General features: G+C 38.3%; 2 protein-coding genes across 3 annotated transcripts in view; one reads left to right on the top strand and one right to left on the bottom strand.

Moving 5' to 3' along the window:
- Nucleotides 1-27,903, bottom strand: part of PDGFD (platelet derived growth factor D) — a 244,052-nt gene that overhangs the window by 99,745 nt on the left and 116,404 nt on the right. The gene's annotated exons all lie outside the window — the stretch shown is intronic.
- On the top strand, nt 18,501-19,655 carry DDI1 (DNA damage inducible 1 homolog 1). Its single transcript, XM_037141662.2, has one exon. The coding sequence runs from the start codon at nt 18,501-18,503 to the stop codon at nt 19,653-19,655; it is 1,155 nt and encodes a 384-aa protein (XP_036997557.2).

Below are 27,903 nucleotides of genomic sequence, written 5' to 3'. Positions count from 1 at the left end.
TTCATAAACCCTGTAGTCAAATCAATGATGGATGCACCTGCTAGACTACTTTTGTGAACCAATATGTCTTTTAGGGGTTCTGCCCAATGCATGTGATACCCCTTTCTCTGAGAATAGTAATCCAAGGAGTCCCAGGTGGCCTCATTCCGCAGAAGTGAGCTACTGCCACTGATGTTTCCTTCTGGACACTGGGGCCAGGGCCCTCGCACATTCTGTCTGCTATGGTATGCCCTTTTCCACCTCCTTTTCGTACCCCGATGAGTGAATTCATCCTTGAGTCTCAAATGCATAACATGGTGCTTGGCACAAGATGAGGCCCAATAATATCTGAGAAATAAATTATTCAATGTCAAAATTAAAAAATATATATAGTCAAATTTTACCACATCATGGCTTGTCCCTATTTAACTGAAACTATTACTAATTTATTTAGCATTTATTACTTTGTGCAAGGCATCATGGTAGATGTCACAGGGCACAAGTACAAAAAACCTAATCATAACACAGCAAAAGTTAGGCAGGGAAAATCACACACATTTAACCCTAAATGTCCACTCCAGATGTTTATGATGCTTTTCCAGAACAGTGCGCATTGAGAAGATTTCTAAGATGGCAGATATGATCTGAAAGAAAGAGTATCATGCATACTTATTAATATCTACTATGGAAATGGGAGGTGGATAACTGGTCATGCATACACGTCATATATTTGAGATTTTTTAAAATATGAAGGGGAAGGGTTGTATATGAATGTGTATAAAGGACTCATAGGCAAAGCCACAGGGGTAAAATTGAGGATGGGAGGTGGGGGTGGGTGGAGGGTGGGGAATGTGATGGTAGGAAAATGGAGACAACTGTGTTTGAACACTAATAATAAAAAATAAAAATTAAAAAAATATGTTTATGTGAAGCATTCTATACTACTTTCTAGCTGTATGTCTGTGGGGAAAAACAATACCCAATCTAAGTCTCCAACCCCCAGATTGTGATGGAGACCATCTCCATTAACTTCTTTGTAGAACTGTTATAAGGACCAAAAAAAGTGAAAAGTCTTTATATGAAATCTGAAGCAGAAATGAGAGAAATGTCATGTAGGTCAGCAGACATGCAGAAAAGTAGCACAAAGGAATAAATAAACAATGAATTCTAGGCATCAAAAGTTTTAAGAGTTCAGAGGGTGGTGAGGCAGTTTCTTATAACAATTTATTGCTTCAGAGAGTAGAAGAAGTAACATGTGTAGTAAAAATGTACAGATGGAGACATATACTTAACATTTAAACTTTGGCTTCCTTGACACTATTTCTAGAAATGTTATGCCTTAGAGCTATTTCATTATTTTTTTCCAGTAAGTTTGAGGTGACTGTGATGCTGACATAATACATTGAAAATATAAACCCCATAAAGTGTGATCTGACTCTGAACTTAATTTCCTAAAGATACTACAAATAATTTATTGATAGCTACTAAATGAATATAGTGAAAAAAGTGTTCCAATGTAACAATAAGAAAATGTGTTAGACAAGGAAGGTAAGTATTAATAAAAACAAAAATTATTTCATTGTGTCATAGCTGTTTTGATAAGTACCTTGTATACATTAGGGAACACAATAAAAGTTTCTAGAATATGTTGAAAAAGGCAATGGGAAACATATGTTTCTATTTAGATCTAGGGAAATGACTATATTTTAAGAGTATTGGGCTCAGAATATGGTCATATTTTGTTCTTCACTTTTCTTATGCCTGAACATAACTGTCAAGTTTCATATCTGTTTTAATATTATACTATGTCATGCATGAATCTGTACTACTAATAGAATCATTTTACATGGACAGGACCAATTATACCAGCTTAAATGTATTGAGTTAATTATGTTCTAACTCAATTTCTGGGGCTTTGTGTGTTATTTATAATTAGTGAAAAAAGTCAAAACCTTGGCTAAAGAAATTTATTTTTCTAGACAAGTTCTAGAGTTATGCTACTCAGTGTGCCTGTCTACTATGTGATGAGGAGATTGAGCTGCACTGAAAATCAACATACTGTTTACCTCATTTAAAATTTCTTCCTACAAATAAAACCACCATGAGATATCACCTCACACCTGTCAAAATGCCATCATTAATAAATCAACAAACAACAAATGCTGGTGAGGTTGTGGAGGAAAGGGAACCTTAGTGCACTGTTGGTAAGAATACAGACTGGTGCAGCCACTGTGGAATACAGTATGGAATTTCCTCCTCAAAAAACTAAAAATGGAACTGCCTTTTGACACAGAGATTCCACTGCTGAGATTATACCCTAAGAATCCTGAAACACAAACTGGAAAGAACGTATGCACTCCAGTGTTCATAGCAGTGCTATTTATAATATCCACGTGATAAAAACAGCCTAAGTGCCCATCAGTAAATGAGTGGATCAAAAAACTGTGGTACATTTACATGATGAAATACTATGCAGTAGAAAGAAGGAACTATTAGCTTGTGCTACAGCATGGATGGAACTGGAGAATATTATACTAAGGGAAATAAGCCAGTTGGTGAAAGACAAATACCATATGATTTTACTTACAAGTGGAACCTAATGAACAAAAATAAATTAATGAGCAAAATGGAATTAGAGACATGAAAACATGGAACAGACTGACAGTGGTCAGGGGGAGGAGGGGGATCATGGTGGAAGGAAGGGGTAGGGACAAGTCAAAGAATGACCCATGGACATGGACAGTGGTGTGGGGATTGACTGTAGGAGTTGGGGGTGGATTAGGCAGAGGAGGCAAAGGGGGGGAAATTGGGACAACTATAATTGAATAACAGTAAAAACTTAAAAAAAATAAAATCTGTTGCTACAAAAAACACTTTTAGCAAACTAAACAATGTTCTAGAGTCATAGTTAATCTACATTTGGTGCAAGTTCCTTATTTTATCGTGGACCAGTAGTAACAAAGGGTTCATGGGAATGGCAGCAGGTACATGGATCACATTTGAGCTACACTAGTCGAGGGAAAACTAGAAATTGATTGATTCACTTCCGTGTACTCTACTGAATCACTAGAATTATAGTTGGAGAGCTATTATAGAGCTTTCTCGCACAGCATTGCTATGAAAGAGAAAAGGACACTGGGGCGAACTGTGAAGTGCATACTATAATAGATCTCACTACTGTTGCAGTTCTTCATCCTTCTATACTTTCTCAACACTTTATTTTCCTGCCCCATTGACACTGGGCTTGGAAATGTGACTTTATTAAGGCAACAGAATACAGGCAATCACTATGGCATGCCAATTCTGAGTCTATGCTCTAGGAGTTGTCCTATGTTTCTATTCAACTCTGTAGCACTTCTCTTATTGACATGAGAAGCACATGTATTGAATACCCTGTTAAGCCAATGATGAGAGAAGGTGAGAGACACACAGAACAGATGTAGATCCAAACTGAATGGAGAAGCCAACAGCATACAAGCCTTGTCTACATTTGTCAAATTCCATTTGACCTCAGACACATGAGTCAGAGTAAATCATTTTTGTTTTAAGCCACTGAATTATGGGATTGTTATATAGCTTACTCTGGTAGCAGCTAACTAGTGCATGTATGAAGGGAAACTTCTAAGAATCAAAGTGATGGATAGCTGCTGGATGGGTAGAGTTGGAGAGGGTATACTCACATCCTGCATGTGGGCATGGTGAATGAGGTACTACTGATAATTAGGTAAGTAGTACATTCAGGCAGGTGTTAGAAACTCCTGATTTCACAAGTGCTGAGAATCCCCATTAGGGTCTGACACAAAGAAAGGACCATCCTCCCTTATTTTCTTTGCCAGCTAGTAAAGCAAAGAACAGAGTGTGATGCACAAATACCAGGAATTTGTTAATGAAAGAATAATGTTTTAAATTGGATTATAACATACTTTAACCATTTACTAAAGAGGAAGAATTTTAAGCTCATGATAGAATGCATGTGTGCCAACATATAGGAAGTTACACTGTTCAGTTCGCTTTCTTAAAATAATTACGTTAAAGTAAAAATAGAGCTCTTATTCTACAGTGTGGACTCAACTGATTTTCTACTATTGCTTGCATTTTCCTTTAACGTTCTAACTTAATGGACCCCGACAGGATAATGCTCAGGATTGATATTTAGACTCAAGAGCTTAGAGAGATAGCTGTGCTAATTTATGCAGCTTTTGTTAGTAGATTGGACAAATAGGACTGTCTACAGAATAATGTTTTCATAATTATCACTTAGAGTGTGATAACACAACAATACAGACTTTACATAGCACTGATAAAGGACAGCTTTTACTCCTCCAATTTCCTAGGTCAATTTCCAAAGCAGTTGGTGGCAAACACACCATGGGGAAGAAAAAAACCTGAACTTAAAATTTATGAAAATAAAAGTGAGAGAATATTTTATGTTGGGTTCCGGTAAAACAATGTAAAACCAAAATTTAGTGAATGTATCTGAACATTAACAAATATTTAATTAAATTTAGGTATGTACACTCACAAAAATTTACAGGCTCCTTTTATAGTTGTTAATTTTTTCTGGATACCTTTTGAATAATAACTATATAAAATGTAAAAACTACATTTGTTCAAAGGTTTATTGGCTTGTACTTTCAGTTAGTCAAAAATGAAAACTATGGAACGACGATTGCCCAAAGGAACAAAATATATACACAGACCTTTGATTTAGTCCCCCTAGCCAAACTCTGCAGCAGCTCACTTCATAAAGGGGCTACGGCCATCCAAGGGGGCTGGCTTCCCAGGGTGAAAGGTTTCACTTTGTAAAGCTTTGTGTATAATTAGAAATCTGCCATAATTATGACCTTGAATATATTCTGGAATAAGGTATATTTAAATAACCAGAATCTCTGGTAAATAACAGCTGCAAGACAAGCAACAAAAATGTTTTTTGAGCAGTGTTTTATTTACATCTTCCTAAACTATAAACTGTGCTCCAATGCATTTCCAATGGAATGTCAGCCATCCTGTGTTTTCAGGGAGCTCTTGATCTCAAAAGATTCAATCATTCCTTTGCAATTAATAAGGCAAATTACTTTCATCTCATTTAATTCACCGAAAACATACTTATATAATCATTCTAGAAATGCACCTACCTCCTGGGCAGCATTTAAGAAGTGTTGATTTTGAGTACAAGGAAAAAGATGACACTGACTATTCTTGTATCAATAGTTCTGGCTTTCTCATAAAAGACACACTATTGATCCATTCTTAGTAAGTTTCATAATTTCTCCTAATGTCTAGTCTTAATCTCACATAAAGACAATCCACTGTTAAGAAATTTTACATATAGCTATAAAGATTGAGTAAATGTGATCTCAGTAAACATCATGTAAACATAGAGGCTCAGCATTTATTTCTCTTCCAACGGTGAACTAGTATTGTAGCCACCACGGACTCTCAAAGTAAAAGTCCATAGATCGGCAAAATGCCTATTACACACTTACTGCAGAAATTTTCTTAGAAACAATTTTTTTTACATCTAAAACTTAAATTCAGGGTGAAATAACCACACCCTGTGTCTCTAACATCAGCCATGTTTTAATATATAAACCTTGCTAACTTAAGGAAAAAAGATATACAAGCAAAATATAAACAAAGACACTGAAATAGAGAACAGGCTGACAGTGACTAGAGGGGGGAGGGGAGGGAACCTCAGGGGAAAAGGGGAAGGGTTTGCAGGAATAATTATAACGGACACTTGGGCAATAATGGGGGGCATGCAAACAGGGGGGGGAGGTGGGGAGGCTTTGGGTGTCGGGCTGGGGTCAGAGGAAAAGGCAGAAAACTGTACTCGAACAATAAAAAAATTAAAAAAAAAGATGTACCAATTTGGGACACTTTGACCAGTGTTAATATAATCTCAAATATTTTTTCAACGTTTTTGCTTTTGACACTCAGTCTTTATAAACTTAAACATTTGTGTCATAGTGTAACATAAACTAAGACACTGAGGAAAAAATCATGAGTAAGAGGAGCTTTTGGTTGGGGCTCTTGTGAACAAAAAATTTCTTAAAAATACAGAATTGGGCATTTAGTGTCAAGGAGTTTTCATCTTGGACTATGGATTTTGTTGATAAAAGTGGTAAGTCAAAAGGACTAACATCCCCAAATGTAAGCTTAAGCATATATTTGAACATGATGACATGATGCAAAAAGAAACAAAACAACACTTATTCTTTGCTTATCACGCTGCTAGTATATCTTCATTTCACATGTAAAACAAATTGGTCAGAGCCTATGAATTTTCTTCAAAGAATCACAATAACTTGACTGAACTGCATACCAATAACTGAGATTTAAGTCACTGTCTCTCTAATGTTTACTAATATTGTCAAAACAATGAGGCATACACATAAGGCTGCTGTCAAAAGTGTGCATACAAATTACCTAATTGCACATATAAGTGTCAAGCCTGTATAAGCTCTACTGAAGAAGTGATCTTAAGAAGTTGCGGACGGAATATAGAACAGAGCCTGTACCAAGTATCACAACATGATCGATGCTTGAAAATAAGCCCCAAATGACTGCCGGGGGGATTTCTCTGGAGTCCACAGAATATCAACGTGAGAGCTTCCTTTAAAATGCAAAGAAATTTATGCACAGAACTAAAGGTGTCAAAGTAGGGACCTGAACCTCAATATACCCAAAGTCCATGCTCTCAAGATCTATGTTAAAGTGTCTTCCTAATACATCTTATAATACATCATAAATACACAATACAGAATCTGTGAGATTTACTGGTAGGAAATTTTTGAATGTGAATAAGCTAATTTAGAGCAACAGTTGAGAACACTGTTAGAGGACATGTGGAATTAACAAAAGCCACACTGATCCCTGATCTGGACACCAAGATTTTGACCAGATGGTTTGAGGTGTAAACCCACTGTGTTTATACTTTTGTAAAATCTACATAAATTTTGGGGACTTTAAAAGAAATAATGTGGAAACACGCACACTATAATAGATGAATATGTAACCCTTACAGTTTATAATTTCTCTTCAGACACTAACACTGAGACAAAAGTGTGGGTAAAAGGTGGTCTTTATTTGGGAGGTTATCCCAGGAAGCACGAATAAGAAAGTAGATAAAGTGAGAGAAGAAAGGGAGAAGAACATCTGATGAACGCATTATTGCTATGGCAACTTCACTTCACCCATCTGAGGAACCATTTGGAACATACTTTAGAATCATTCCCCAGAAGATGGAGAACCTGGTGGTATTCACCCCCTGAATTCCATCTTTCACTGATGGAGAGTTGTTTCTGGGGTCCTTAAACCCTAGCTCTTCCAGGCTGAGGAGGTCTGAGCAAGCCCTCTGGAGGGCAGAGAAACCAAAACACACAAGCCCAGACATGGGAAGCTGTCAGCATTTCCAGAACACAAACACGGGCTCAGGAAGATGAGCCAGAGGAGCAAAAGTAGCTCTTCAAAAGTACAAGCATCACAGAACCTCAGCTTTCTTTACTCAGCAGTGCACATTTCCTAAAGAACTGATCGATTTCCCTAGCCACTGGAAAGCAAAGATAAAGTGTTTCTGAACCTGCTTTTCTTATTCTCCCCCTTTTCTTGGAGCCACCCTCCTCATCTGATGGTCAGGTCCCACATGGACTCACTGCAGAGACCCTCAGACGCCCTGTGCATTTTGGCTCTGTATGACAATGCAGCAGAGGGGAGGCTAGGGCAGGCGGTGTTCTGTTCTTGCTGCTCCTGCCTTTATTGCTTTTGTTCAGACTCTGTGACTGTGATTACTACACTGTCTTCTTCTGACCTCCACCCAGCTGAATACTGTGTGAGGAGAGGCTGGTGTCAGCCCACAAATGTGTCACTAGATATGTGGTTTTCTGCACTGTCTCCAAAGGCTATGCTTTGTTTGGACATTTGCCCTGTTTCAACCCCAATCTATGCCATGCTGAAAGGAGCCTGCCTCTTGGCCACAGATTCAAAGCATCAGAAACTTAACTGTTTTCTAAGGGTCTCAACAGTGATGTTCTTGGCACCTCAAGATCCATTGGTGAGGGCAGGAATAAAAATAGTAGAAATTCTATTTGCAAATACAAATGGAATCTTAGATGTTTTAAATGGTGAATTAAAAACATCTAACCTTTTCATATTTTATAATGTTATACAGTACTATATATACTTTATAAGTATACACATATTGAGAGTATGATCAAAATTGATTTTTTTTAAGCTGACAGGTGCATCATCAAAATATTTGAAGGTCCTTCTCTGGGACATTGTGTTCATTGTCCCCTGGCCACAGGATCCACGACATCTGTCAAAAATAGCAGTTCTTCAAAGCAACTTTTAGATGGCTGCTGTTGCTGACAAGTCTGCTATGCTTCCCAATCTCATGGCCTCATGGCCACACTGTTCAGTCCAGACAATTCTGGGCACCCACTTTGCATGTCTAATTTCCTCAGTGAGGTAACTTGTTCTCAGGGTTTGTTTAATAAAGAAAACCAAACGTCCTTTGAAGGGTTTTCTGTAGGGTGAGGAACTCCCCCTGTTCCACCTGAGATGTAACTGTCCCCCACAGAGGTTTTGAAAAAAAATATGCTTATATCCTTGGTGTCAACCTCAACAGTTTGCACACAAGATAATCAATCCTATCTTGATTTACTATGCAACACTTTCTCAGTCTTAATTATGGTGAATAGATTTTCTTTTCGCTATGTTCTGTATGTTCAATAATTCTATAAGCACCTAATAAGCAAGGACCTTGTTGACTACTTTCTTTAACTACAAAAACACCTTGCAGACTGCTATTGTTAAAAATGACATGAATAAATTATCAACATAATACACTATTAAGGAATTTACTTATTCAAGTTTTGAAAGATACTTCCTGGTTTTTAAACAGATTTGATGATCAAGTCTTGCTACTGTTCTAAGCAGCCCAGAGCACAAGGTTGAAGGGAGCAGGAACAGCCTCAAAGCACAATTCCACTCAAGTAAACTTAATAAGGGCTTAAAATTAATTTACATATTTCCTTCAGGATTTATAATTTCTTCTTCTTACTTTTCCAGGTTGTTAATTATTGTTCATACGTATGTCAGGAAAAAATAACTTACTTCAATAGAGTGCTTTTCTATCTACAAGACAAATTCAAATTTTTCATTAAGTCCACACCAAAATTTCATGGAAAAGAGATTTTTATTACCTTCATTTTACATCAAAGTAATGAGTCTACACAAAATTAATGCCTCATCCCAGCATATCTGGATAATAAATGACAAATTCAGGGAACTAAAACCTTACTTTTGTTAGATAAGATAGATAGTAAACCAAGGCGACAGGGGGACATGTGTCACCCATTAACTCAGCAGTCTTGAGCTTGGTCTGATAAGATTGCCAGGTGTTCCAAAAATCACAAGCAAAACCATGATAGTGCAGGAGGAGGGGAGCCCTTGAAATTCTGTATGCATCATTTCCACCAGATGGAAAAGAAAGTCTTTGAAATTGTGTTTTAATCCCAAGGTCTGGAAGGGATGGGAGAAAAAGGAACCTAGGAGCTGGCTACAGGCATAAAAGCCCCCAAACCCAAATAGTGGGCGCACTCCACTAGCTGGGTGCCCACTTTCAGCTTTGTGCTCAAGTGTATAGAACAAACTTACTACCTTATTTCCACCATACGTGGGGCACTCAGACTAGCTGAGTACCCACTTGCTGCAGCTTCATGCTCAATAAACTTACCATCTCATTTCCACTATACCTGAATTGTCTCTTGTCTGGATTATTCTCCTGTAGGCAAGGCAAGGACTGAGGAGGGGGAGCCCTAACTCCAGTCTCCTAGGTAACACTTTTATGATTTCAAATCTACAACAGACATTCTGTCTTATTGATCTGTATGCGGTATCCAGTTGTTGTGTGCTGTGTATGTATGTATGTGTGACTATTTTTTCTGGAACTGTAGATATTTAAGTAGAATATTGTTTATATAAAGATATATATAAAACAATGTTGTTTTATATAAGAATAGAATAACATATCTTTATTAAATTCCTGATAACTAGTTTCTGAAGATGTTTGTATTTTGTTGGTATTCTTTTTGGTCACAGAAGCAGATTGAGTGATTATTTTCAAAGGACAGAACACACAGTCTTTTTTTGTAATAAGTGATTCATTTGGAGTCTATTTTATCCAAAGTACAGCATGACTTTTTTCTCTAATTGAGATATTTTTCTATCTAGGATGATCCTAATTATTTTTGATGAAAAATTCAATACCATAAAGGATTGGTGTTAGGGCTTTAAAAGAGAAGGTGGACACCTGAGGCTAACTGCCAGGTAAATTTGCTACATACTCTTCCCAGCAAACACAAATTACATTTCCTACTTGAAATTGTCATTGTTTGTTCTCTCCCCCAAAGGTTGGTTTGCTGCAAATTCTGTAGCTGATGATCCTGTTTGCTTCAAACTTTTCTATAAAGAAATAGTCTGAAAGCTCAGTTTTAATATCCAAAACCATGACTATAGTGAGGCTCCACTTGTTGATGTCAGTTTAATGCCAGAAGATTTCATGTTGCATAAGCAGTAATTTACTAGTTATGCTTAGAACATTTGGTCCAATGTCTCTTGGCCACAGGCACAGAGCGTCCACCACAACTCTATATTCTAGATGAAAAACATTACAGTAAGAGCATAAAATAAAACCAAAACAGTGTTCAGAATTAACACTGCTTTAAAGAAAAATTAGGAAATGCGGAAAAATAAAAGACTCAAAGTTTTGTTAGGGTTGCTTAGCCATTTCTGTTCCATTTCTCTTACAGTTTGTAAAGAAAAAAGTCAACGATACACCAGAAAAAGGGTCTCTGGTTTTGAAAGCCAAAGTATGTGATTATGCTGATTAGTTTTTGCCTTCTGGAGGCCTCCGAAGACAGACTACGCATGATCTATGAATAAGCTCACTGAAACATTTTCCCAGTTCATGAGTAAACAGGAGTATGCAAGCAGTTAAGTACATTTTTAAGCTCAGTGAGGTAGCATATTCGTGGAGAGCAGGCCCCAAAGCCATGTTTAGAGCATGCTCAGCAGAACAGTGACTCGGGGGAATGATGCAGCCCCTAATCATGCACAGCACAGCATGTCAGACAACATGTGCCCATCGGAACTGACATAAACAACATGTGTTTATTGAAACTGAAAAAACATGCTTAGGAGAAACTGCATAAACAACATGACTTTGCTTCCAAAAGAAAGCATAAAAGCAGAAGACCCCAGAGTATGGATATGCATATGCATCCAGAGAGCAATTCACCTTGAGACGTCCTGCATGTTCAGCCTCAGGAGAAAGAGCTCCCCCGTGCTTCATCCCGTGACTCTGCCTTACAAGATGCTGAACCACCCTGGTTGGTCTCTGGTGACTCAGGTTCGTTATTCTCCAGTTCTCTCCTGTGATGTTATTGCTGATTGTTTCTGATTGGTTATTATTGTCATTATGTAAGTATGGATTTGGATTAATTCTGCATTAATAAAATCTGAATGAATAGCATAGTCACCTGTGTTAGTAACAGTCTCACTGTTATTCTTTAGTTCCTGTGTCAGCAGGACAGGTGGCCATATAGGTGGCCCAGTGCTCTAGGTGCGTAATCCCGAATCAGATGACCTGAGCGGGGATGGAGGGCTGACATATAGGAAGGCACATGTCATGAAATCTACTCACAACAATAAGTGAAATGCAAATAATAATGGAACAGTGATCAGCGATGGGCAGCAGAGTCTCATGTCTCTCAGAATAGACATAGGAAATGCTCTGGATGTTATGTCATGGCATGGTCTTAAAAATAATTTTCATTGCATTTAGGCTGCTAAATTAATTTTTCCTGAAAAAAGTAGAAGATGAGTCGATTTCTCTTTTTTTTTGCTATTTTTAAAAAAAACCTTTTGATTATCAGGCTTTGTTTCTCATTTTCACGGTTGGAATACAATTAAATCCTATAGATAGACAGATGGGTCTTAGCCATGTTAATTACCATGGTGATCAATGAACTCAGATGCTGTTTAGAATAGAGAAAGCTATATAAATAACAATCTGGATTTTTTTCTCTTTTATCATATAGCTATAGAAACATCACCTATCATGCATATAATTCAGGAAATATCTAACTGTCCACGTTCTTGTGGTATGATGCGCTTTTTTATTTATTTATGATTTTTTTACTATATCTTTGCTTTGTCAGGAAAGAAACATACATGCATGCTGCAAAGACAGTTAACCCAAAGTGTCACCATAAATAAAGTGAATTCCCATGTAACTAGCTTTTGGGGTGGCAGGGCCAGTAGCCATAGGCATAAGATCCTTCCTGTTTGGGTAGACTGCATGCTATTACTCTGTGCCCCATAGTTAGAAGTCTCACCTGCCTGAGGTGAATGTGTGTGGATAATGTGAAAACTGGGTATTTTCAGAAAGTTCTGCATTGTTTCATAGCTATGTGTGTAGTTCAATCAGCACATTTTTAAAAAATTAAAATGTGATACCCACTAATTTTAGACATGCATATTAAGATCCTCCCCACAGGGACTTCTGGAAGTTCCTGATGACAGCTTCTACTCATTTTCTAACATCTCTACAGGCTAGAGTGTAGCATAAAGCTCAGACTGATGGGGAATGTATGTAAAGTCTTGAGGGAATCTTCACCAACTCTAAAGAAGATGCAGGTGAATTGAAAAAGAGATCTATCCTGATGTCAGTTCAGGAACTGCATAGACTTTTCTGCATGAAATAAATACTGCCTCTTAACCCAACTACTAGGCTCTGTACCAGAAAGAAGTATGAACATTCACTCTGAGTGTGTAGGTACCCGTGTGAGCATTGGGGGATGGAAATTCTACTTTGTAAGAAGGCTATAGTACCATCCTTTCTCTGTACCAGTCTTACTCTCCTACAGCATCCATTTGGTTCAAACATCTACAATAAAATAATGAACTGTAAAACGTATGTTTGTGTGAGGAGAAGGGAGTCGAGTGTGTGGCATGATATTAACTCCTCAAGGAAAGGGCTATTCCTCCAAACCCAAGTAAGTAAAATTTAACTATGGCTGTGACCAAATCATTCTTGCAGGTTCAACTCAGTGAGCATTCTGCATAGTCCTATCCACACCCGGCACTCCCCCCACCCAAAGAAACAACCATTATCTCTTCTAAGTAAGCATAGGGTTTTATTTACATATCTAACATGACTCATTAATTGTTATTATGTAAAATAATTTGGGGGCACAAGTCTTATCTCCCCTTGTAGATATCTTGTTCTTTGAAGGAAAGTGACTCCTATTCATGCTTCTGCCCTCAAAGCACCTAGTCCATTGACTTGCTCATAGGAAATGGTCATTAAGTATTTATTGTGAGAAATTATTAACGTGTTTCTGAGCTCACTTCCAGATAGGAGAAAACTAACTATGTAAATATTAAACATGTTTTTAACTTTCCAATATATATACTTCCGGGCAATGAATGAAACCAGGCCAAGACACGTCCACAGAGAATGATGTTGCCCCCCACTGATGCCCACTAGGAATGACTGTGCTGGAAGGGCGAGCAGCGTGAAAGCATAGAAAGCACACATACACATGAACACAAAATTAGACCTGCATAGAAAACAACCCCAAACTGCTTTCAAACCTCCGCAGCACCCTCCTGACAGCACTGAGAGAGAATGGAGGAAGAACTCCTCAGGAGACAGCTCCTGAGAAGAGAGAACTCCCTTCTCCTCACACACGAAGACCTGGGATTTCACTGCCACTCTTGTCCGATGTGCAGGTCTATATGGTAGTTTTGCCAGTCATTCAAACTTTTCTGGTGGTACATCATGACCAAGACCTTGGTTAGAACTCTGGAGTTTCCAGGTTGAATAAGATAAGGTATATCTGACAGTAAAAATAATTAGTGGAGTAAACATCTCATGGGAATAGTTTTAATGAAATGAAGATATAATTTCTAAAATAAAAGTATAAAAATGATTTAATAAAGGTGCTGACTTTCAAACCTATAGTTTGATATTTTAGTCTAATACACATTATTGCTCTTGGAGATTAAGGAATGTGCTCAAAAATATGTCTTTTCCATCAATTACCCTAAGAAGTGATAGGCACCTAGAAGATGCTCAGAGGTTAATACTTTGTTGATTAATTATTAACACCTTATGAACCAGCTAATTTTCTCATTTTTAGGATAAGACATAGTTACCTGAATACAATGATGAATTCATCTATATACAAACATTAATATTCTGACAGTGAAAATTTATGTTGAAGTGATTAAAGTATACTTGAATTTATAAATAGGTCACTTTGGTATTTCTGACTTACGGTGACAGTGATTTTTAATTTTTTAATTTTAATTTATTAATTTTTTATTCTCACCCAAGGACTTTTTTACCCCATTGCTTTTAGAAAAAGAGAGCAAGGGGCAGAAAGAGAAACATTGACGTGAAATGGAAACAACAATCAGTTGCCTTCCCATCCACGCTCGGCCACGCAGACCGGGACTGAGCCATAACCTGGGTATGTGCTCTGACTGGGAATTGATCCTGCGACCTCCTGGTTATGGGACAACGTTCCATCCAACTGAGCCACACTGGTTAAGGCTAGTGACATTTTCAAAATGAGTTTATTACAAATTACTACAAAATAATACACAATAAAAAATTGGTTTGAATGGTATTCCTCAACAATGACTGAATAAAAAATGTGAGGCCCTATTATTAATCTTACTATTTAGTGTTACCTGGTTATTCTTCCTCTGCAGGAATAAGAACATGAAAACATTTCTTTTCTGAAGTACTTAGGAAACAAGTAACTGTCAATCCAAAGTTGTAAATTATTTTTATCCCGTTCTTAATTTGTTACACTAAATTTATTTGATTTATAAGTATTTCTCTCAGAAATTTCAAATAATCTTTAAACTTTCAATAACAAGGCATGCGTCTCTCAGATCAGAGTAATTTTTATATGAGTAAGATATTAGACGGATCCTAAGGCAAAAAAAGGAGGCAGCGAACTTTCTTAAAAATAAGTAAACACACACACACACACATTTAGATTTGAAAAATATACAGGGCGTGGCAAAAGTAGGTTTACAGTTGTTTGCATGGAAAATAATACAGTAATTAATAAATAATAATACAATAATAAACTCACAACAGTAATCCTGCTTTTGCTTCACCTTGTGTACTTTTAAAAAGCAAAATTATCAAGAGATTATCATATGTTGTATTATTTTCTACATGAAATACACAAATTAAAAGCCATCTCTTTTCATGGTACAATATTGAAACTAATAACCTATAGCAATAAATAAAACATGCCATAAAAACATTCTCTGATGGAGAATGATGTCATCTTTCAGTTGCACTTTCAAAGTAATTGAAAACATGTCCTGACTGCATTCTTGCTCATCCTCTTCTTGTTCCTCTCTCCATGTGTATGCTTGGGTATATGTGTGTGTGTGTCTTCTCTCCTTACAGGGAAGGAAAACTATTAGCTGGGTTCCCAGAAGGTTCATTCAGATTAAACTCTTAGGTAGCCCAAGTTTCTTCAATTGCACACCTAAGAGGGCGTGATGACGTTAAACTCCAGAGATGGGGGACTCTAAGCTTTTCATATGGGAGATCTCCAAATATACTAATAAAAGATTGAACTTTCATTAGAGCATTTTAAAAAAAGATTTTATTTATTTTTAGAAAGAGAGAAGGGAGGGAGGAAGAGAGGGGGACAGAAACATCGATGTGCAAGAGAAACACTGAGCAGTTGCCCTTGCACGTGCCCACAGGGGCCTGCCCCACAGCCCAGGCAGGTGCCCTGGCTGGAAATCAAAGGCTACCCTTCACTTTGCGGGATCTCACACAACCAACTGAGCCATGCTTGTCAGGGCTCATTTAAGCATTTTTAATGCTTCTGTTAAATAATGAACTACCTGAAAAAAATAAATGTTATTCATTTATGACACTTCTAGCACAATTTATTGCATTATGGTAAAGCAAAAAAAAACCACCCAAATTAAAATTTTAAAATCTCACCCAAGGATAGGTTTTTATTCATTTTACAGAGAGATGTGGAGAAGGAGGGTGCTAGGGAGGGGGCCGAGAGAGAGAGAGAGAGAGAGAGAGAGGAAGACAAATATCGATGTGAGAGAGAAGCATGGATTAGTTGCCTCCTACATGTGTCCTGGCAGGGGATTGAACCTGCAACCTAGGTATGTACCCTGACCAGAAATTGGACCTACAAACTTTTTGGTATAAAGGATAATGTTCCAACTGAGCCAACTGGCCAGGGCAGAAAAATTAATTTTTTAACCTAAGGACACTGCTTTAAATTCTGCATCTTTCCTAAGTTGCACTGAAAATCTCGAAGGGTGATTGAACTGTCTTAATAAGTCTCGATTGCACTTTATTTTAAAAGTAATACCACTAGCACAAAGAAATCCAAACACAGCAAACTAATTGACTTGCTTAACATGTAAAAATTATTGCATATGTTACATAAAGACATTTATGCAGCTACTATTTTTTTAAGAAAAGACATTTATTTTGCTCTGTAAGCAAGAGACAGTACTTTAACTATCAACTGATATTGAAGTGGAGCCGTCAATTACATGGATTTTTTTTTTGCTGCAATAAGTTTTTATAAAGAGACAAATTAGAAAAGGTATTATGGTGGATTTATTCCAAAAACTAACTTTGGGGTTACTTACTTGGCCAGTATGAAATCAGTGTCATCTTTCCTGTTTTCTGGGTATTTAGGCTACACAATGAGAATTGATTTTTTTGAGTGATAGCCCTGAGAACTTGCATCGGTCTCACTTATCAAAGAAAGATTCAATTATGTCCCTATATTGTACTTACCAGGGAAGAAAGTAAGGAAATAAGTTTACAAAAGGTTCCTCAAGAAAAGTTTCCATAACCTTCAGTTACCTAGATTGGCACATCTAGGTAATTCAGAGCTCCCATTTCTCAGTGCTCTGTGAAGTATGGTATAAGAATTTTTATTTTAGCAGTTTCTAGATATATTCCCAATGACCCTCCAGTTTATTACATAACCAGAAGAGGTTTTTAATTAAAAATTTGAAGTAAAAGAATTATACATGTGGTGGGGCTAAAGTAAGTTTACAGTTCTGAGTGCACAAAACAGTTTGTTCTTATATCATTTATTAATTGTAGCATTAGTTTTCACACTCACACCTGCAAACCTACTTTTGCTCCCCGTCCCCCATAGCGCTGAGTAAAATGAAAGACTCAAACAACCTATAAACAGAAGGGCTAAACATCCCCAGGAGCCTGTGTTTATCTTTTCAGTTTCCAGGCAGTTTTGCAACAGAGGTTTAAGGCCTAGATGGGCAGCTGAACTAGACTCCAAAAGATCTTTGGCAATCCTGACCTTGTGTGATCTACAGAACGATGACAGTTAATTGGCCAAACCTGAGGGTCTTTGATTTCCTTTGTGTGTTCTCAGTAAAGAGTAAATTAGTAAAAAGCACCTAAGTTAACAATGCTACTGAAAGTAAAGAATTACAGCAAGCTGATAAAACATACTGCATTATGTCCAGTATCGGGAAAGGCAATGGTTACATATATAAAAACAGCTTCTTTGTATGTGAACTGGGAATTCTTGCTTTGCCCCAAACACCTCTATTCTATAAAAATGCTTTCATCACAAAGGGAACCCTCCTGCACTGTTTGTTGGTGGGACTGCAGACTGGTGCAGTCACTTTGCAAAACAGTGCTGAGGGTCCGCAAAAATGAAAAAATGGACCTGCCTTATGATACAGCAATTCCAATTCTCGTGTATGTACCTGAAGAAACCCAAAAACACCAATTTGAAATAGATGCAACCCTGTGATCACCGCAGTGTTATTTATGATTTCCCATCAATAGACAAATGGATAAGAAAAGCTGTGGTACATATATACAATGAAATATTACCTAGCCATTAAAAAGAACAAATTTTTACCATTTGCAACAGTATGGATGGACCTAGAGGGTATTAAGCTCAGTGAAGTCAGTCAGGAAAAGACAAATACTGTAAGATTTCACTTACATTGTAGTATCTAAAGAATACAATTAAGAAACAAACAAAACAGAAGCAGACTCATAGACACAGAATAGACTGATGATATTTAGGAAGAGTTGAAATCTTTTTTGTATCATAGGGTTTAATAGGCCTTAAACCGCTGGCCCTGGAAGCTAATGGACTTAAGTAACTTTGTTTCTATGGGAACGGACATTCTCAGTTCCAAACGGCACACATACAAATGCACTTTGGAACACAGCATGTTACCTCAAGGTTCCGTGGGGCCAGGCAGTGGGCACTGAGGCTGGCGGGCAGTCCCCAGACTGGCGAGCGGCTGAGCCTTTTTGAGAGGTGAATGAACCTAGGCCAAGGCACCCAGTCTGAGGAGCTGCTGAGTCACCAGCAGAGACCAGCTCCAGCCAGCCAGTGAACAATTGATCCCCTCTGCTCACATGGCCCCCCTGGGCCCATGCCATGCTGGTCACTGTGTACTGTGTTCAGAGGGACCTCTCCGAGCTAACTTTCTCCCTCCAGGTCCGCCCTGACTTTGAACTTTGCAACTTCCGAGTCCTCTGTGAGCTCGAGTCTGGCATCCCTGCTGAAGAGATCCAGATTTTCTACATGGAGAGGCTCCTCGCTGACGACCACTCTTCTCTGGGCTCCTATGGCCTCAAAGACGGTGATGTGGTGGTTTTACTTCAGAAGGAGAATGTGGGACCTCGGCCCTCAGGTCGCTCATCAAGCCTGCGTCTGGCAGATCTCACTGGGATGGCCATGCCGGGGACATCAAGCCCCCGGCAGCAGCAGCAGCAGCGGGCACACTCATCCCGGCAGTCCCATGGCCTAGACTCTGGAGAGATGACGTCTGCTCAAGGTCTGAGCAGCCCTGCCCTGATTCGAAGCATGCTGCTGTCCAGTCCCCATGATCTGTCTTTGCTGAAGGTACGCAATCCTCCCTTGGCAGAAGCCCTGCTCAGTGGAAACCTTGAGACGTTTTCTCAGGTCCTGATGGATCAGCAGAGGGAAAGTGCCCTGAGAGAGCAAGAGAGGCTTCACCTCTACTGTGCTGACCCATGTGATTTGGAAGCTCAGGCCAAAATAGAAGAAGAAATTCGGCAGCAAAACATCGAGGAAAACATGAATATAGCGATAGAAGTGGCTCCAGAGAGTTTTGGACAAGTGGCTATGCTCTATATCAACTGCAAAGTGAATGGACATCCTCTGAAGGCTTTTGTTGACTCGGGTGCTCAGATGACTATTATGAGCCAAGCCTGTGCTGAGAGATGTAATATAATCCGTCTGGTGGACCGAAGGTGGGCCGGGGTTGCTAAAGGGGTGGGCACACAGAGAATCATGGGCCGAGTCCATCTAGCTCAGATTCAAATCGAGGGCGACTTCTTACAATGCCCTTTCTCTATCCTTGAGGAACAGCCCATGGACATGCTTCTAGGGCTAGATGTGCTCAGGAGACACCAGTGTTGCATTGACTTGAAGAACAACGTGCTGGTGATCGGCACCACTGGCACGCAGACTCACTTTCTTCCTGAGGGAGAGTTGCCCCCGTGTGCTAAGCTAGTAAGTGGTACTGGGCAAGAAGAGTCTTCAGCCCAGGATGGCAGATACTATTAAAAACTCGGTCACTGATTCAGGATGAAAAGAGCATTGAAACAGGTCATGAATAAGCTACCAACTTGAGGGAATCTAGGTTCTGGGAAATGACAAACTGTGAGCTCCCTGGCACTGTAACCATTAAAAACAACAGTAACAACTAAACCTGGCCTTGGGATCAAGTTCGTGGGTCTGTACCTATGTAAATCGTGAGTGTCTGATTTTGGCCCTGCTTTCTTTTCCCTCATCCTAGATCATTGAACCTCATCCTTGGGAGGCAGTGGAGGCTCCAACTGATTTGCAAATAATTGATGAAAGAAAAAGCACCCTCTTCTTTTGCAGGGCTGTCAAACTCATTGTCACCGGCAGCCACATCAGCCTCACGGTTGCTTTCAAAGGGCCGAAATAGTTTTAGAACTGTGTAAATGTAACTGCTCCTTAACTGTTGAGGAGGCTGATGTGGCCCCTGGTGAAAATGAGCTTGACACCCCTACTTTAGAGACACTTCCATCAGATTTCAGGGCAGCTTGTCCGGATCAGTTGCTATTTTTCAGAATTTGCTGAAAGAAACCATTGCCACAGACCCCACAAGGCACCTACACAAAAGTATTTCAAATCAGCACTTACAATTATTTATATCAGAGAAATGTCTATTTTCACAGATTTTGTTTTCTTTGGGGAAGTTATTAGAAATAGTGGGTCAATTACACTCTCAAGTCGATCACTACTCCTAAGTGCCTGTTTGGGGCAGCGGAAGGGCCCATGTCCTCATACTGTGCATCTTCCCCTGTGCTCCTCTGAGTCCTGCTCACAGCAATCCACTCCGGAGCCTCTTCCTGCTGTGTTTGAGAGAGTAGATTTTTCTTCTAGGATAGCCTAAAATAATTTTTCTTTCTCTTGAATTCAAAGAAACCTTGGTTATAAAACAAAGGCAATTAAGTAGATTTTTAGAAATTATGGTGCTTCTTAAGAGCCTAGTGGTTTTACTGTAGTGGGTGGGAGGAGGAGGTAGGGGCAGGCAGTGCTCCAGTTCCCTTAGTACTAATTCTAAATAGATCATTTAAAAAATCTGCTGTATAAATTATGCCGCCACATAAATTTTGTTTGAAGAAATGTTCTCACTGTTAAAATAACATTTGAAAATTTCTGAATGAGAAGATCTCTAAGGCTTCTTTTGGCTCTCTGATCCATCCGACAAAGCTGCTCTGCAATGGTAGTAGGAGAGGAAAGATCCTAGACTTAGGTGCAATGTGTGGCTACACCATGTGCAAGAAAAGGCTCAGCTGCCTGAGGCCGTCAGACTCAGGGAGAACCTGTCAGGACAATCAATAATCCATCAACACTGGTATGAGAAAGAGTGGTGGACTCAAAGTCAAAAAACACATATTCTGATTTCAGCTCTCTATCATTTAGGCAAATCAGGTCACATTATCTAACTCAGGTTTCTTGTCTATATATTGTTTTAGAGGGGAGAGCCATTTTCAGATACAAAGATTATATTAGGAGCTGCAGTATCTTTTAAGTTTCCTATTTTATCAAAAAGACCTAAAGCCACTCAAAACATTCTCAAAGGCTACAGAAAACTTCATTCCACTAGAATCACCGTATCCCTTTCTTTATCTGCTTCTTGGCGAGATGAATAATCTTCCTGAAAAGTCACTTTTGTCTGTGCAGCCACCGTGACGCTCACCTCCCAGTTTTCTTCTTCCTTACAGGTTTCCCTGTTCTCACATTCCCCAACCTTGGCTACATTTGCCTCCAGGCTCACAGCCAGCAGAACCGCTGAAAATGACCAATGGGACCACCCTTTGTACTTTTGCTTCTAATTAAGCACTCAGGACAAATGCAATGAACAAAATGAAGGAAAAATTTAGAGTAAACTCAGGAATAAGCAATTGCAAATGTTTATGAATTAATGGGAACTGATTTGATAAATGCATGGATTCCTTCACAGAAAAAAATGTGTAAACTTCTTAGCATTTTCTTCTGGAATAAGTGTGCTATAAATGTACTTCATATATTAGTACCATTAATCCTAGACTAGATCTTCGAAATAGTTATCATTAGCCACATTTTATAGATGGGAAATTAAGGCTCAGAGTTGTGACGAAGCATTGAAATACCCACTAGCTTAGTGTTTTTTTTTAACTTTTCTTTTGACAACAGTCCATATTGAATATTGTGACTCAGTTTCACATCAAACACACACACACACACACACACACACACACACACAGGTCTATCTCTGAAACAAACAAACAAAAAATAAAATAACATGTTTTATCCTTTCCTAGCATGTTTCTTTGAAAAATTGTACTTTTTTATTTAAAAATATGCCAGTCACGTACCCCACTTGTGTCCCACCAAGGTGTCCTGACCCACAATTTGAAAACACTGACTGACCTACCAGGTTGCTCAATTGTCTTTCTGATTTCAAATGTGAAGTTCTTTTCACTTTGTAACCTTCTTTACCAGATACATTTTAATTCCTGTGACTGGTGCAAAATCGTTACAGAATTTTATTTTTAGGAAACTAGCATCACACTACCAGTAAAAATGTCTACGGGTAGCAGTAATCTGAATCCAGTCAACAATTACTTATTGAACACCCAGGAAGTAAGCACCAAGTCAGGTCTCTACAAGCAGAAATGAAATTCATCCGTTCCAGTTCTAGACCTCCAGGTGATTTCAGCCTGGTAGAGAGGTAAGAGAAAATCTTGTAATCAACTACAAAATAAAGCAGTGTGGACATGACATTAGTAATATGTGCAAATGAAGGAATACATTTTAATTTGGAGTTTATTTTTAAAATAATAAACCCGTAAAATGTACTTTCAATATGTCTAAAATGGCCATTATTGATGCTGGAAAAAAATAAAGAGACATTCTCTCCTCTTAAAGTTTAAGTTGCTAATATACAATTTATAAGTATCTACTATCAGAAATTAACCACCTGGAATATGATGAACAAATATTCATTTCCTTTTTCCCATTAGAAATCATGATAAAGTAAACCACATGATGAAATAGACCTCTTTAAAAAAACAAACCATTTAAAAATCCATTACACCTGTGGCTTCACCTAATGCCCATTTAAAAACCCACCTTACCTAAAAGAAAGTCACTTTTGTTGATAAACCTGCATTTCAAAACTTTGTTAATGGATTCTGCTTCACTTAAACAAGAAGACTGATGTTGTTTGAGATTAGGAGAGCATCTAATCCTCTTTCTTAAAATATGGGGTCATAAAATTGATCTTTTTCTAGGGGATAATTTACTCCTCCCAAAAGAAAAAGACAAATGAATGTCTGCATAGATGCATTCATCTCCACTGCAGGTACAAAATGTTGCCTTTTAAAGAGAACACGGCCATTTGCTGACATCCAACATATCACAGAGAAACACTTGAGTAAATGACTGAGGAATAATCTGGGATTCATACCAGGACACTGTTGGTGAAGATATTAATCAATGCTAACATCCTTTGATGTTACCAGTGGCTTGGAAAATCAAAAAGAGGAACAATGGTAAAAAGAATTAAAGAGAATGGGGGGAAAAAACATAAAAATAAGGGTTGTTTTTAGCTAACCGTCTTGGTTTAAGTGTTGTTTTATAAAGTGAATGGCACTGGGCTGAGATTAAGGACTACCTACCATTCCATAATGCTTTATTCATCACAGGCAAGTTATTAAAAAATAAATTAAAAAAACTTTCACATGAGGGCCTGAGTCAAACTTGTTTTTCAACCACAATTGGTTTGCATTCTAACAGGTCCTCCTGTTAGAATCTCGAATTTTCTAAGGGTCCTTTATCATAAAATTGGGATTTGCAGCCCTGCTGGGATTTCTGTGTCTTTTTCACAGGATCCATTGAATAGGCTGTTGAGATGGGTGGCACACCTGGGGGTGTGTGGCTTTCTTTCTTATTACTACACTCAATGTGTTCTGACTATTACTTTCTCTCACTCTCTTTTCTTAAGAAAGATTTTTAAAATCAAGGCTTCCTATATTTCTAAGTAATGAGACTTATTTTAAGAACATCATTTGAAATATCACACGACAACTTCTTCCTGTGTTAAAATTTATAGGAGGCAATATGGGCCTACTCCAGATGAAGGTGAAGTGTATATTTTCTTTCTGTTAATGGATACATTGATGTCGTTTACAAATAAAGTAGACAATGAACAACATGAGCAGATTCCAGGTAAAATAATCACATTTACAAATTTTACCCTACAGTATCAATTATTATTCTAAAATTCTTACTCTGAACATCCAGCCAAGATGGAGGTGTAGGGAGATACACTTTGACTCCTTGCACAACTAAAAGAAGGACAACAACAAAGTTAAAAAATAACCAGAACCGCCAGAGCATCAAACTGTATGGAAGTCTGACAGCCAAGGAGTTAAAGAAGAAACATTCATCCAGATCAGTAGGCGAGGCAGAGATGGGCAGCTGGGATGGAGAGGACTCATGGCAAGGTGGCAGCTGGCAGAGTGGGCAGTCCCACCTTTGCATGCAGATAAACTGGGAGGGACAACTAGGGAGAGAGACAGACCGACCACAAAACCTTAGGGTTCCAGTGCGGGGAACTAAAGCCTCAAAATCTCTCACTGAAAAAACCTGTGGGTGTTGAGGCAGAAGGAGAAATTCCCAGCCTTGCAGGAGAGTTCTTTGGAGAGAACCACAGGCTCCCAGAACATACACAATATCGCCCACCCTTCTGGTGCTGAGAATCAGGGCCCGATTTGCTTGTGGGTAGAGGAGGAAGTGACTGAAAGCCAGCAGAGAGTTGAGCAAGTGGCATTGTTCCCTCTCAGACTCCTCCCCCACATACAGAGCCACAGTGCAGTGATTTGGGTTGTCCCACTCTGGCCAATACCTAAGGCTCTTTTGTTTACTACATAATAAGTGTGCCTAGACAAAAAATATGGACCACATGAAAGAACAGATCAAAACTCAAAAATAGAACTAAGTGATGAAGACATAGCCAACCTATTAGATGCAGAGTTCAAGACACTGGTAATCAGGATACTCACAGAAATGTGTGAGTATGTTCACAAAATAGAGGAAAAAGTGAAGGCTATGCAAAGTGAAATAAAGGAAAATGTACAGGGAACCAACAGCGAAGAGAGGGAAACCAGAACTCAAATCAAGGGTTTGGAGCAGAAGGAAAAAATAAACATTTAACCAGAACGTAACGAAGAAACAAGAATTCAAAAAAATGAGGAGAGGCGCAGGAACCTCTAGGACAACTTTAAATGTTCCAACATCTGAATCACAGGGGCGCCAGAAGGAGAACAGGAAGAGTAAGAAATGAAAAACTTATTTGAAAACATAATGAAGGAGAACTTCCCTAATCTGGCAAAGGAAATACACCTTCAGGAAGTCCAGGAAGCTCAGAGAGTCTCAAAGAAGTTGGACTCCAGGAAGTCCAAATTCTTTGAGACTCAAGGAAGCACACACCAAGGCACATCATATTACATTACCCAAGATTAAAGATAAGGAGATCATTTAAAAGTACCAAGAGAAAAGGAGACAGTTACCTACAAAGGAGTTCCCATCAGACTGTCAGCTGATTTCTCAAAAGAAACCTTCCAGGCAAGCAGGGGCTGGAAAGAAGTATCTGAAGTCACAAAAGGCAAGAATTACTGTATCCAGCAAAAGGCATCCAAGATTACTCTATCGAGCAAAGCTATCATTAAGAATAGGAGGGCAGATCAAGTCGGATAAGGTCAAGTTAAAGGAGTTCATCATCACCAAGCCCTTGTTATATGAAATGTTAAAAGGATTTATCTAAGAAAAAGAAGATCAAAACTTTGAACACTAAAATGACAACAAACTTACAACTACCCACAACTGAACCTAAAAAACAAAAATGAAAACAAACTAAGCAATTAATTAGAACAGAAACATGTTAATGAAAAAAGAGATCATGTGGAGGGTTATCAGTGGGAAAGGTAAAAAACATAAGAAGAATAAATGGTAGGTACAAAGTAGCCAGGGGGAGGTTAAGAATAGTATGGGAAATGGAGAAGCCAAAGAACTTGTATGCATGACCCATGGACATGAACTAAGGTGGGGAAATGCGGGTGGGAGGGGCGTACAGAGCAGAGGGGAATAAAGGAGAGGAAAAAATGGGACAACTGTAATAGCATAATCAATAAAATATATTTTTAAAAACCCTAAAAGTTAAAAAAGTAAAAATCTTACTCTATCAGCACTTTACTGCAGAGGACACCTTGAGATGCAGAGGAGAATTAATTTAAAATTACATTAATTCACATGGTCTTTCTTCCAAACTCATGTCATGTCTAGGAATCCAATCAGTCTATCAGTCAAAAAGTATTAGTGCTTTGCATTCATCCATGTCAATAATAATTCAATGTACTTTTTCAAGAGTATTGTAATTGCATTATGTCATTCAGAGAGACAAGGACATGTAAGTTATAGTCTTTGCCTTAAACAACTTAAAAGTCAAATTAGAGGAACTTGAAAAAATACAAAGTAAATAATTCAGAAATACTGACTTTGGTGCTGAATCATGAAATACTACAAAATATGAGTTCAGGGTTCAAATGAACTCCTGCTTCCCATTTAAGATGCTAACTACAACCCTACAATGCACGATCCATTGAACAAAACTTCATTGAGCGCCTACAGTATGTCAGGCACTGTTTTAGGTGCTGGATTTCCTCAATGCAGCAATGATTTCTTGGAGTTCAACTGGTACTTTCAGCTGCAGCTGGGCATCGAGGAGAATCTGTCATCTTCTCAAAGATGAGTTATTCAAGGTCACTTTGAGACAACTCAACCAACCAAATCAGAGAGTTAGCATATGGTATATTCTCCAGCCAAACTTCAAGGTAAAGTTTGTGGTCTGTTTCTGCTTTGACCCAGTGACAATGGGCTCAGATTGTTTCCTCTTATGGACTTAATCTCAATGCAGGAGTCAGCAGTTGTGAACAAATACTTCCCTCACACAGTTATGGAAAGGGCTCGGGGCCTACACTATGGATGAACAACTAGCAATGTGGGTAGAAGAAATTCACTACTGGAAATGAGTCTATTTTATGGAATATTGGTTATATACTTGAACTCCAGGAAAAAAAAGAACAGGAGTTCTCATGAACACTAAAACACCAAATGGCAATTATATAAATGTTTGGATATTTGAAAAATCTAGAATGGGGCTCAAAATTCCTAACAAAAATCTAAGTGCTGAGATTTTCTGCAGTGATCATAATCTTATTTATAATATCATTAGTCTTTACTATTTTATTTGAGGCCAATAATATATGTTCAATAAATCAGATTATGTGAATGAATAAATGGACAAAGCTGTACCTTAATAAATTGACATAATAAAAGGGTAACTTTTTGTTTAACTTAATTTTTATGTAAAATATGTGAGGTAAAAGTAAATCATATCTTCAGTAGGATTATCTTTGTATAATTAGAACAAATATGCTGTAAATTATCAACACTCCTGATACTTACATGCATAGATCTACATCTAAGTGACCCAGAAAATAAATTCTTAGCCTACTTTCAATCTGGCAAAGCTGTCAACTGTTCCACTTTCAGTGCCACTTAAATAGTATATGATGTGGCCAAATCATCCTAGTTTGCCTGGGACCGTCCTGGTTTCAAACCTGATAGCACAGTGTCCTGGCAACTCCATCAGTTCCAAGCAAACAGAACATCTGGCGAACCCTTAAGTGTTAGAAGGGACTTTTTTTTGAGTCTCTATGGGTGCTTTTTTCAGATGGACGGCAATCAGAGAAGACGGTGGGTTTATACCCTAACAGATTGTCTTAAATTCCATTTTAAACCAACCCTTTTTATAAAGAGAAGAAAGGTGTAGGGAAGGAGATTAGAATTCAGGGGGAAAGTTAACCAGATAAGAAGTTGAAGCGTCTTTCACCTGCGCTCCGGACACCAGCCTCTCGCCCTGTAGGAATGATTTTTAATGTGAAACATGTGGCTCTGCTGTGGCATCTCCAAAAAGCTGTAAACAGGCCTGAACAGTCAATAATTCATGTTATCAATGTATGTGGCCCTGTGGTAGTAGAAAATCCTACTTTGTATAGGAGAGAAAGCCTCATTTAAACTCAGTCATCAAATATTTCTAGGATGGAAAGTTAATCATTAAAAACTGTAAGAAAACTGTAAGTGGACTTTCAATTTAAGGCACATAAGTGAGCTGTGGGCACCAACATAAAAGAAATGCTAAAATAATGAAAGAATGCTATAATTTTTTTCAAGA

Source organism: Artibeus jamaicensis, unplaced genomic scaffold, assembly GCF_021234435.1.
Source record: "Artibeus jamaicensis isolate MK-2021 breed Jamaican fruit bat unplaced genomic scaffold, CSHL_Jam_final contig_585, whole genome shotgun sequence".
Classification (NCBI taxonomy): Eukaryota; Metazoa; Chordata; class Mammalia; order Chiroptera; family Phyllostomidae; genus Artibeus; species Artibeus jamaicensis.
This window is presented reverse-complemented; position numbering and strand designations above follow the sequence as displayed.

Bases quoted from the DNA above. Each gene is read 5' to 3' on its own strand.
- DDI1 (XM_037141662.2), top strand. From the start codon at position 18,501: ATGCTGGTCACTGTGTACTGTGTTCAGAGGGACCTCTCCGAGCTAACT.